The sequence below is a fragment of the Nycticebus coucang genome, chromosome 10 (assembly GCF_027406575.1).
Source record: "Nycticebus coucang isolate mNycCou1 chromosome 10, mNycCou1.pri, whole genome shotgun sequence".
NCBI lineage: Eukaryota > Metazoa > Chordata > Mammalia > Primates > Lorisidae > Nycticebus > Nycticebus coucang.
Window position 1 is genome coordinate 118,065,760 of NC_069789.1, and position 12,606 is coordinate 118,078,365.

A 12,606-nucleotide genomic window follows, 5' to 3' on the forward strand; every position below is an offset into this window, starting at 1 on the left:
CTGGCCTTCAAGTCTACCCACCTTGCCCTTTCTCCTCTTGACATATCAACCTTATTCTCCTGTCCCTGGCTCTCTGGGTTCCTGTCCCTGTTATCAAGCCTCTTTACTCCAGGAAGTCAGCCAGGATTGCATCCTTTTCCCTCTAAGGATTCTCTAAGGAGAATCAGTAGCAATTCTTGACTCCCCCACCAAAGGGGGGAGTTTGTTTCAAGTCTGCTCTATCCTGTTCTTGCCCTCTGTCCTCACAAATACACATCTATGGCTTCCTCTCACACCCTGCATGCCCTGTTAATTGTGGGGTATCACCCATGCATGCAGACAGTGCTTAATAAACATCTGCTGAATGAGTAATACAGGTGATACAGGCCGTGGTTAGCAGAGTAGCCTCTGCAACCAGGTTCCTGGGATCAAATCCTGGCTCTACCCCTTAACAAGCCAAGGGACTTTATGTAACCTCTGTGGCTTGAAAACTCCAAAATGTGCCCACACTGAGTAAAATGGAAACCAGGCCCTCTGAATCCTAAGCTCCGTGGTAGACACTTCCTCTGGCCACAGGCACCCCTGGTGGCAGGTACCTTGGATGCCATGAACTGCAGCAGGTCCCTGCTCAGAGATGCCACTTCCTTGGGGCTGATTGGCAGAGCTTCCTCCTCTTGTTCCTCATCTAGCAGCCGCTGCCGCCAGGCCTGATGAGCCAGTTGCTGGTCCAGGGCACTTTCCCAGTGGTCACGGAGCCGCAGGGAAGCTGCCAGGAGCCGCATGGCGCTCTCACTATCTGCCAGCTGCAGCTCTAGCCAGCCATCGGCCACCAGGCGGGAGCAGTCACCATTGGTATCCAGGGACCGGCTAAACAGCAAGAGGGACTGGAAGACAGGGACAGGAGACAGGGGTGTGAGGGGCAGGATGCCACCTCAGAGAGGCCTTTTGTGGCTGGGCTCATAAATCACTCAGCGCTCTACTGCCTTTACTGCTACCAACTGTCCTCCCTGCCAGGGAGCCCCAGGAAGGCAGGGGCAAGGCACACTGCCCTGTTCCCTACTGCATCCTCAGTGCCTGGCCCACAGCGGGCACTCAGCAAGGAACTGTTGAACAAATCCATGAAGGAAAAAGACAATACCACACCAACAATCCTGGGCTGGTTTCTTCAGCCAGTCTGGGCAGAAGGCGGCCTCCAGCCCCAGTCCAGCAACCCAGCAGCTACCAACACCCACCTGGAGGGCGGGGATGCGGACACAGTTCACCAGGTACGGCTTGTTGGTCTCCAGCAGAGAGACAAAGGTGAGGAGCTGATGCTTGCTGCTCATCTTGTCCTTGTCTTCTAAAAGGGTGACGAGGACAGTTCAGGCCCAGTCCAGCCCTCACCCCATACACATCTGTCCAGAGGGCTGCCTGTCCCATCTGGTCAGTTTACACAGCTGTATAGACATGTGCTCATGCAAGTAACAGTAAAATGTCTGCAAATTATTCTCCAATACTTTGCCATAAGGAGTATGAATTGAAGTATTTGGTGACATTAAGAAATCACTGCCTATAATCCTAGCACTCTGGGAGGCCAAAGCAGGTGGATCGCCTGAGCTGAGGAGTTCAAGACCAATCTGAGCAAAGTGAGACCCCATTTCTATTAAAAAAAAAAAAACAGAACAACTAGCTGGGCGTTGTGGCGAGCACCTGTAGTCCCAGCTCCTTGGGAGACTGAGGCAGGAGGCTCACTTGAGCCCAGGAGTTTGAGGTTGCTGTGAGCTATGACATCACAACACTCTACCCAGGGCAACAGAGTGCGACTCTGTCTCAAAAAAAAAAAGAAAAGAAAAAGAAATCACTGTTAATTCTGTTAGGAGTGATAATGACATTTAATGTAAAAAATGGTCCTTTTCCTTTTTATCATTAAATGACAGGGTATCTGGGATCTGCTTTAAAATGCTTCAGCCAGAAGGAACAGAAGGAGAAGGGAGAAAAGAAGCTCGAGTGACACATGCAGACAGTGAGTGAAGCTGGGGAGGGCCCCAGGAGCTCACCATGCTCCACCTGGACAATATTTAGATATTTCAAAATCTAAAAAAAGACAGAAACTAGTAGGAAGGGGGTGAATTGACTAGGAATTTACAGCTGTTAAAAATTAGGGAGAATGGCTCGGCGCCCGCAGCACAGTAGTTACAGTGCTGGGCACATACACTGAAGTTGGTGGGTTCGAACTTGGCCAGGCCAGCTGGACAACAATGACAACTACGACAAAAAAAAAAATAGCCGGGTGTTGTGGCTGGTGCCTATAGTCCCAACTACTTGGGAGGCTGAGCCAAGAGAATAGCTTGAGCCAAGAGAATAGCTTAAGCCCAAGAGTTTGAGGTTGCTGTGAGCTGTGATGCCACAGCACTCTACCAAGGGCAACATAGTAAAACTGTCTCAAAAAAAAAAAAAAAAAATTAGGGAGAAAAGTTTTAAATTCTGTCTTAAATATTTAAAAGGACAGACCTCACATTTTCAGTCTATTATTTACCACTTTAACAAAGCAGGTGTTTTCCTTTACACACAGCAGGAAAGGGCCTTGCTGTGGAGCTCAGATACCTATTAGCAGCTGAGGCCTCATGCGCAAAGCCCCTGCCCAAGCACACAGGCCCGCATCCTTCAGCAGGGCACTGTGGGGTGAGACCTGACCCAGCCCTGCGTGTAGCCACCCAGGTGAGACCCCAATAGCCTGGCTCTGACTAGAAGGTTGGCCGAGTCTGAGAAAGCTACCATGTCTGCGGCAACACCCTTCCATTGAGAGGGCCCAGGGGGCCTCCCTTTGTAGGCTCAAACCAGGAGCTCATTGAGCCTCTGGGACAGGCCTCCTGACTGTGCTGTGCTGCCTGGGCACAGCCACACTAGCTGGGGTCAGCCACTGCACTGTGGCAAGGGTGAGGCTTAGTAGGAGGTGATGGGTGGGTTGAGGGAAGCAACAAGGCAAAACCCCTTGCCTTGCTGCTGAAGGGCCCTGGAGGTCACGGTGTCCCCACCCCACACATTCCAGATGGGAGATCCCTCCCATACCAGCTCACTGTACCTCGGCTGCCTTCACAGCCCCTAGCCTCTGGCTCCCATGTGTGCAGAACCTCGGGGCTGCTGGAGAAAACACAGGTTGGGTGCAGCACAGTGCCCTGCTTGGCCTGGGTGTGGAAGATCTGGAGAGGCCAAAGGTGGAACAGAGGTCAAACATGAAGCAGAAGCCCTTTGATCTGCTCTTCCTCCACCTTCCACATCTCAACCCAGAAGCCTCCTCCTGCAGAAAGGCCTCCCTAAGCCCCTCCTAGGCTGGGTCAGGTACCCGTCGCAGATTCCCCCATACCAGCCCTGCTCACTCTGGTTCTCTGTTTGGGGTGGGGTCTGAGGGCTCCAGTCACCCCTGTGTCCCCAGCACAAGGCAGGCACACAGGGAAATGTGAACCAACAAAACAAACACGGGGCCAGGAGTGGGCAGCAGGAGCCCCACCTGGTCAGAGTCTTTGCGGCCACTGTTGAACTCATCTGGGATGGCCAGCTGGGGATAAAGGCCCCGGCCCAGCACCAGCCTGAGCAGGGCCATCTGGTCACGGGTCAGGTCCTGGGCTGAGCTGGCAGCCGCCTGTAGCTGCTCCAGGTTGTGCCGAAGTTTGAACTTCACATCCTGGTGGGAACACAGGGGAGACAGGTTCCTAAGAGACCCTCCCCAGTACCTAGGGGGCTTATACTACAACATGCAGACCCAGGGGTTCCATAGACCTGGCCTGTCTTGTCCCTGGACACCTGGTTCCTGAGGTGAGGCCAGGCAGTGTCCCTCCAACCCCAGGGCAGGACTATGTGGCTCACCACCCAGGGCAGGCCAAGGCCTAACCTCCACCCACCTGCCCCAGCCCCAGAAAGCCCAAGGCAGCCCACCTGGATGTCTACGCTGTCCACAGAACTCTGGGAAGCTGGGCCAGCCCCATCCTCACCGCTGGAGCAGCCGGCCTGCTCCTCCTGTAGCCGCAGCACCTTGCGCCTGCGCCCCTCACCCTCCTCATGCTGGCGCTTCAGCTGGTATAGCACCCGGCGCTCGCGGCGTTGCTGCAACCGACTGTAACTATCCTCTGCCTTTGTGGCCTGGGCCCCAGCCAGCAGCCCATGATCTTCCAACAGCTCCTAGGGGAAGGTGGACACAAATAAGGGATGAGAGGCAGAATAAGTGGGCTCAGGCTCTTGTTCTTAGACCTGGGGGAGGCCCCTCCTCACTGTCCTGGGCACCGCACAGCCCCGTGGGTCTTCTACACTAGCGCTGGTGAGTGTGGCCTGGCAGTGGCAGCATCTGGGACATCTGGGGACTTGATAGAAATTCCAAGTCCCAGATCCAAATAAGACAAACTGAGCTGGAATCTTGGGGCTGGGAATCTGGATCCAACAGAACCTCCAGCCAACTCCAATATACACTAAACTCGAGACCCCTGCCCTCCACCCTAACCACACCTTTGTAAACAGTCTTCAAATGACCCGACTTGATCGGCCCCTAGGTCTCCTGCAGCCCTGACAGAGCGTGCGGAGTGCCTGCATAAGAGTACATCAGAGTGTACCTGTGAAAGGGCCCACAATTCTCTTAGATTCCAAAGTGTCTGGGGACCAAGAGAAGCTGAACACTGCTCTAGCAGCTAGAGACATCACTCAAGAGGGATGCTGAGAGCAGGGGGACACACCAGTCATTCCCAAAACAAGGACCCCCAAAATTGCATAGGAGGCCTTGGCTGGGTGACTGGTCACCCACTCTGGGCCTTAATTTGTCCCTCTGCAACCAAAGGGAACAGATTATGCAGAGACTCTTGTTTTATTTTCATTCAATGAATTCTACCCAATTGCTGAGCTATAAGCAACTGCAGGTCTTTTGTACTCAGTAACATGTCTGTAGGATATTAATGAAGCAAGTTGTTTGGGTATAAGAACTCAAATATTTCATATTTAAAAGAAAATTCTCTGCCCACTCACCTGTATACTGTAATTACTGCAGGCACTTGCACAGACGCACCTACAGGCTCCACCTGTTGTGAGTGTGCCACACAGATTAACACATCTAACCCACACGGGGAAGTTGTGAGGCAGGTGCTATTCTCATCATCTCAGTTTTCAAATGGGGAGCTGAGACCCAGAGGCAAGCAGTAATATGCCCAGGACACACTGTTAGCAAGTGGTAGAGCCAGGACCTGTCACTAGGACATGCAGCTCAGCCCCAACCACCACCAAGCATGTCCTGCCAGCTCAGCACCCTGGTCCCGAGGGTAAGGTTCTTCATGAGGATGTGGCATGTCCCTGCTGACCGTGTCCATCATCCGGCCCAGGAAGCTCACCTGGATTTCTACCCCCTTGCCCAGGATACCCTTGGCCTAGTCATCTGCTGGTGAAGGGGGTGAATGTGGGGGAGGAGGGGGGACTCTGGCCTGATCACCATCAGGAAAGGAGAGACAGAGTACCCTGGAGGGGGCCGACAAGAAGCCTATCTGGGCAGGGCTGGCCCCACCCCTCCTTCCAGCCTCACCTTGAACTGGCGCCGCAGGTTGGCCATCTCGTAGAGCCGGTGCTCCTCTATACCCCGGCGACGGCACCACTTGCGTGAGTTTCTGCTCCGTTCAGATTTCACCTGGGCGGTGTAGACACCAGGGTGTCAGGGCCTGGCCAGTGTGGGATGACCATCCAGACCACCCAGCATGGGCCCAATATATCACCTCTAGGAGGATGTGAAGAGGTGGGAGACCTGTTGCCCTCCCTCAGAGGCACATTCTTCCAGGCCTCTGCCCCAATACCCCTCTCCTCCAGGAAGCCCTCCCAGACCACCTGTACCAGGTCAAGCAGCCCCTCAGGGCTCTCCCAGCTCCTTGGACTCCCCATTTCAGCCCTCTTTGCCACTGTCACACCAGAAGTCTATCTCTCTGCACTGGGCTGTGACCCCTGGGAGGGCAGGACCAGGACAGTTTTAGTCACCTAATGGGACCCCAGTACTATAGTACTGCCAGGGCCAGGGCCAGAGCAGGAGCCCCTGGACTTTCTCCAGATGACACTGGTTTTAGTCAGTGCTCTAGAAACCTCAGGCCCCTCTCAACTCTGAGCATGGGCACTGCAGCCCAGAGGCATGAATAGTGGAGGCTCAGGCCTCCCAGGCAGGCCTCCACTGCAGTTGACCCTGTGCTGAGCAACAGGCAAGTGTAAGGGCCCAGAGCCAGCCTCACCTGCACCCAGGTGTTGAAGACATTGAAGAGCGTGAAGGGGTCACCCTGGTCACTCTCCAGTGGCCGGCGTGCTGCCACGCACTCCGGGCTGCTCTGAGCACTGCGGGTGAAGGGCGACTGGACACTGAGGGCAGCTGCAATGGTGAGCACAGGCTCCGCCAGGCTGAACATGGAGCCCAGGATCAGCATCTTCCCTGGGGCAGCAGACATGGGCTGAGCCTCCTGGGCACCAGAACAGCGACACCCCTCTCCCCTGGGAATCTCAGAGCCCCATGCCCAGTCCTACCCCACTTCCCTTCATCTTGCCCACTAAGGGTCTCAGGACCCAGATGGGCAGATTCAAATCCACACACACTGTGCTTTCCAGTCACATCACCTCCAGTAAGGTCTCAGCTTCCCATAGGACTTGTAGGGGATACTGTTTAAGTGCTGGCTACTGCTGTCACCAACGTGCCTGCTATTCTATTGATAACCCACTCCACTAGCACTCCCAACCCCCTGCTCCACTTTCCTTCCTGGCACCTGCCTAGCCTGCTGTGGTGTACATTTCCCCTTCCTCTGTAGTGTGGCCTGCACTTGAGCTGTGACCTGGTCTGCTCGGGCACATAGCAGATGCTGACTTTTGTGCCTACAGCAGAACATGGCAGATCTTCTCCTGCCATCTTTGTTTAATTCAAGGCTGGAGGTGAAAGAAGAAGTGGGGAGGGAGAAAGGCAAGGGTGGGGGTGAGAGGAGAGGCAGGGAAAGGGGAAGGAGGGACAGGACAGGGGAGGACACAAAGAAGGAAAGTGACGGGAACAGTATCCCAAAATGGCCAAAGGCCTAGTAAAAAACTGTCCCTACCTGTAAGCACTCAACAGTGGGACTCTCACCAACCCCTGGTTCTGGCAACCCAAGCAGACACTGCCCACCTGCCCCATGGCCAATGGCCTGTGTGTCACATGTCCGCCCTCACTGTTCTACCTGACTTTACACAGTGCCTGTCATACAGCTGGCTCCATAAGATAAGGGAGATGGTAAATCAAGGCCCAGGTCCAGACATAATAGCCTGTATCCCTCACCTTACTGCACCTCTGTTTACTGTCTGTAAAATGGGGTAACAGCAGCACCTGCCTCTCCATTCAGGGCTGCCATGAAGATTAACCATGTCTCACCCTGTGATGCCCTCGGAATGCCGCCTGGCACAGAGGATGCCCTGGTACAGGGTCTGTGCCCCTCCCCCCACCCTACCCCTGCTTGACTTGAGCAGCTATTCCCTTAGCCTCGCTTTCCTCTTGAGGAAAGTGACAGGTGCTCATTCCCAGCCCTTGGGGAGGCACATAGCATCACAGTGTGTCTGGCTGGCTTCATGCCCTCAGGCTTGCACCTCCTCCCTAGCCCAGCTTCAGTCTCCTCCTCTGTGCAAGGGCAGGGGTCAGAGGCCCTGCCCGCAGTAGGCGAGGAGGAGACAGTGTGAAGTCCAGGGAGCCTTTCACTGGCACACGGCAAGTGCTCACTGCAGGTTCCTTTGCTTCTTAGCTCTGATTCTCCTTGCTCTAGCTCTCTCTCCTTCTGTAACAAACAAAAATGAACCACCTTCCTAGCCCCCAGGCTCTTGGCACCCATCGTATCCAGCCTCCTGCCCATACTGAAGCCCCAATGTTCCAATGACAGGTGGTAACACAGACAGGTGGGTACTATGGGTGGCCCTGCTGAGGAGGGAACGCTGTGCTGGCTGGCTGGGGGCTGCTGGGGGCAATAGAACATGCTGAGTCAGGAGAATGAGGCAAGATGAACAGCCCCAGTCAGCCAGCTCCTTGGGAGGGACAGGAATGACACAGAATGAGCAATAGGTAGAGTTTTGACATCCCCCAGCCCACAAGAGATGGGGGCCAGGACGGAGCTGGGGTGGTTGTACAGAGACAGAGGTGGGAAGGGTGAGCTATGGAAAACCTAGGACTCCTGTGCTTGGGCAGTGGGTCTTGGGTACCCTTTCTGCTTCTCCTTCTCATAGGAGGCCTGTCAATATGCCAAATGCTACAGAACCCAAGCAGGGGAGCCTGTCTTCTCAGCTGCCCATTCCCAATCAGGGAGCTTCCCACCATGTGGTCTAACACAGCTGCACAGGGCAGACCCTGCAGGCCACACCCGATCTCTAGTGGTGGCTTCTGCAGTTTCAGCCAAGTGCTCTAAAACACTAACATGTCATAGGACAAAGGCAAGGACAACAGGTTCAGAATGTCTACTGGCCCCAAATCCCTCAGGATTAACCTGCCATTCCTAATGACACACACCAGGAGATGAGCAACACTGCATCTGGTTGTGACCGGCCATCACAGACCTGAACTTGGGAGGCTGGGAACTGACAATGGTCCTTAGCAGGTTCCATGGACCTGGCCTGTGCAGATTATCACTGATCCAGATTGATTCCTTAATTTTCTGTACACTTTCAATCACAAAAACCCAGTCTTCCATCTGATTCAAAGCTCTTCACCTTGAAACAAATCCTAAATGCCCACCAACCCAGGAATGGATTAACAAGCTGTGGTATATGTATACCATGGACTACTACTCAGCCACTAAAAAAGATGATGACTTTACATCTTTTGTATTAACCTGGATGGAGCTGAGATACATTCTTCTTAGTGAAGCATCACAAGAATGGAGATGCAAGAATCCAATTACTCAATTCTGATACGAGGACAATTGATGCTAGTACATGGTGGGGGTGGGGAATGGGGAAGTGGAGAGAGAGAAGGAGAAAGGGGGAGGGGGATCAGGATGTGTGACACACCTCTTGGGGGGCGGGACACAATTATAAGAGGAACTTTACTTAACAAATGCAAGCAGGGTAACCTGGTTCTTTGTACTGTCAATGATTCCCCAACAATAAAAAAAACAAAAAAGGAAAGCTCCTCACCTGACTCAGGACTAAAGGGGCTAGCTGTCCCCTCCCCTCCTTCAGGCCTCTGCCCAGATGACTCTATCTCAGTAAGGCCTCCATTTTCAGCCACACGACACCACCCCCGGTCCCAACTACTCCCACCTTGCTTCCTGCTTACTTTCTGCTCAGCACAGGCACTACTGATAGCCACACAGTTCTCTCATCTATCCTGCTGTCTGTCTCCCGAGTTACATGGGAGGTCTGTGAGGGCAGGAACTTGTTTGCTCCATGGTTGTACCTCTGGCATCTAGGAAAGGATCTGGCACAGAGCAGGTGCTCAAAAACTTGTTTGTTCAATGAACAAACAAATATACGATGAAAAATCAGTGAACATCTCCTGTCCTCCCTCCCATGGACTCCATACCAGCCACATCAGCCTCCTTGATGTTCCCCTAACGCCAGGCATGTTCCCACCACAGGGTCTTTGCACTGGCTGTCTCCACTTCCTGGAATGCCCTTCTACTCCCCTGTACTGTCCAACACGGCAGCCATTGGCTACATGTGAATAGTGAGCAGTTGAAATGTGACTGGTCCGAGCTGAGATGTGCTGTGAGTATAAAACACACACTGGATTCCCACGACTTAGTATAAAAAATAATACAAACTGGCAGTGTCCATAGCTCAGTGGTTAGGGTGCCGGCCACATACACCAAGGCTGGAGGGTTCGAGCCCGGCCCAGGCCTGCTAGACAACAGTGACAACTGCAACCAAAAAATAGCTGGGCATTGTGGCAGGTGCCTATAGTCCCAGCTACTCAGGAGGCTGAGGCAAGAGAATCGCTTAAGCCTAAGAGTTTGAAGTTACTGTGAGCTGTGATGCCACAGCACTCTATCAAGAGCAACGTAGTAAGACTCTGTCTTAAAAAAAATAATAAATAACAACAACAATAATACAAACTACTGCCAAAATTTTTATAGTGATTACATGTTGAAATTATGTTTTGGATATATTAGAATAAATAAGATGTATTATCAAAAGTTGTTTCAGCTGTTTCTTTCTGCTTTTTTAATTTCTTCTTTTTTTGGTTTTCCCTTTTTGTTTTTTGAGACAGAGTCTCACTATGTCGCCCTTGGTAGAGGCCTTGGCGTCACAACCACCTCAAACTCTTGGGCTTAAGCGATTCTCTTGCCTCAGCTTCCCAAGTAGCTGGGACTACAGGCGCCCGCCACAACACCCGGCTATTTATTTTTTTCTTTTTTTGGTGTAATTGTCATTGTTGTTTGGCAGGCCCAGACTGGGTTCAAACCTGCCAGCTCGGGTGTATGTGGCTGGCGCCCTAGCTGCTGAGCTACAGGCGCTGAGCCTAATTTGTTCTTTTTTTTTTTTTTTGAGACAGAGTCCCAAGCTGTCACCCTGGGTAGAGTGCTGTGATGTCATAGTTCACAGCAACCTCCAACTCGGGCTCAAGTAATCCTCTTGCCTCAGTTTTTCTATTTTTAGTAGAGACAGGATCTCGCTTTTGCTCAGGCTGGTCTCTAACTCGTTAGCTCTGGCAATCCACCTGTCTCAGCCTCCCAGAGTGCGAGGATTATAGGTGTGAGCCACTGCACCTGGCCTGCCTTTTTAATTTGGTTACTGAACATTTTAAATCATGGGGTTCACATCACATTTCTGTATTTCTTTTTTTTTTTTGTAGAGACAGAGTCTCACTTTATGGCCCTCTGTAGAGTGCTGTGGACTCACACAGCTCACAGCAACCTCCAACTCCTGGGCTTAAGCGATTCTCTTGCCTCAGCCTCCCAAGCAGCTGGGACTACAGGCGCCCGCCACAACGCCCGGCTATTTTTTGGTTGCAGTTTGGCCCGGGCCAGGTTTGAACCCGCCACCCTCGGTATATGGGGCCCGCGCCTTACCGACTGAGCCACAGGCGCCGCCCACATTTCTGTATTTCTACCAGCAGGCATGCTCAAAACACCTGCACAGCTCCCACCCCTCACCTCCCCTTCTTTGCACAAATGTTACTTTCCCAGTGAGGCCTGCTTTGAGGCCTGTATTATAAACAACAACTCCCCAACCACACCCAACACTCCCATTCCCCGCCTTGCTTTCTCTTTTCTCTGTAACACTTAGCACTATCTGATCTACTATATTTTGTATTTATTTTCCTGATTTATGGTTGGTCTCCCTCACCAGAATGTCACCGCCTTGAGGGCAGAGATTTCTGTCTGTTCTGTCCACTGCTATGTTCCCAGCATGCAGAAAAGTGCCTGGCACAAGCACTTGTGAATGAACAAACTGGGCCCTGGGAAAGAACAGACTTGTCCTCGGGTCAGAGGGTAAGCAGTGCCTGACATCTGCCCCTGGTGTCCTATGTGATCACCCAGACGGGGGTCCTCACCAATCACAATGTCCACAGGCAGCTGGGACAGTAGGGACCCAATGGGAGTGAGTGTCTCTGAGCTGTCCAGGGCTCCCTGGTCCCGGAGGTAGAGGATGGCAGTTTCTAGGCTGGCTGATGGTGGGGGCTCAATGAAAGGGAACGTTCGAGGGTCCCCCACATTCATGCTCTTCATCTGAAATAAGAACCATAACCCTGGGGTCAGGGAACATGTGAGCCACTGTGCAGCATGGCTATGATGTTTTGAACTCCCAATGTCAAGATCCATTGTACAGAGACAGGGGAGGGTGGGCCATTGTCTATCTCTGTCTCTGCCCAGCACATCTTCCCCCAAGACCCTGACTGTGGAGGAGGAACACATGACCTGAGCTGGACCAATCATGTTCCTCAGGCCCTGGTCATAACAACTGACAACAGAATGAACACATGACCTGAGCTGGGCCAACCAGAAGCCTTCCCTGGGACTTTGCAAACTGAAGCTGGGACAGAGAAATCTTTTCTGGTTATAAGAAGCCAGGACAGAACCTCAGCACAGCTACAGTTATTTTTTCCATTGCCTGGAAATTTCTATAGCAGATGGAGAAATCCTTGGATTGTTCCTAAGCTAGAGATGCACCCTGCCCCATAGACATACAAATTGATAAAATCCTCCTTTCTATGATAGTCTGAGTTGTGCTTCTCTCACTTGCAACCAAAAGAATCACAATTAATTCAGCAGCCCAGGTAGGCAGCAAGTGGTGAGGAAAAATAAGTGACAGTACACACCCATCACTGGGCCTGGCAAGACATTCATAAGCAGACAGCACCTCTATAGGGACTGGAATCAAAAAAGGTTGGCGTGGTGGTTCATGTGACTGCAAGACAATGAAAATAAAGCTCAGAGAACCTTCCCACCTGGCTCTGATCTCAGGGATTAGAAGTTCTGGCCATCCACCTGGAAACCAGGTATTCCACTTTCCTCTCTGCTAACCAACTTGATGTCTGGGAGATTACCCAATACTCGCTAAGAGACTTTAAATTAGAAGCTCTGGGCTGGGGGCAGCACATAATTTTTTTTTAATATCTCCAGGTGATTCATATATGTAGCAGAGAATCACTGCTCTGGGGCCAGGGACTGTGGCTCACACCTGTAATCCTAGCACTCT

The 12,606-nt window shown here is 52.3% G+C and overlaps 1 protein-coding gene across 7 annotated transcripts in view; it reads right to left on the reverse strand.

Annotated features, from left to right (window-relative positions):
* DHX34 (DExH-box helicase 34) overlaps nucleotides 1-12,606 on the reverse strand; it is a 36,311-nt gene that overhangs the window by 10,500 nt on the left and 13,205 nt on the right. For 6 of the 7 annotated variants that reach the window (XM_053605479.1, XM_053605476.1, XM_053605475.1 and 3 more), the window contains 8 exons: nucleotides 11,462-11,636; nucleotides 6,201-6,394; nucleotides 5,513-5,614; nucleotides 3,892-4,134; nucleotides 3,467-3,640; nucleotides 3,041-3,158; nucleotides 1,212-1,318; nucleotides 576-863 (listed from right to left, as the gene is read on the reverse strand). In XM_053605479.1, the coding sequence (XP_053461454.1) occupies nucleotides 576-863; nucleotides 1,212-1,318; nucleotides 3,041-3,158; nucleotides 3,467-3,640; nucleotides 3,892-4,134; nucleotides 5,513-5,614; nucleotides 6,201-6,394; nucleotides 11,462-11,636 (1,401 nt within the window). The remainder of the gene's footprint in view (nucleotides 1-575; nucleotides 864-1,211; nucleotides 1,319-3,040; nucleotides 3,159-3,466; nucleotides 3,641-3,891; nucleotides 4,135-5,512; nucleotides 5,615-6,200; nucleotides 6,395-11,461; nucleotides 11,637-12,606) is intronic. The other variant, XM_053605480.1, reaches the window with a different exon arrangement.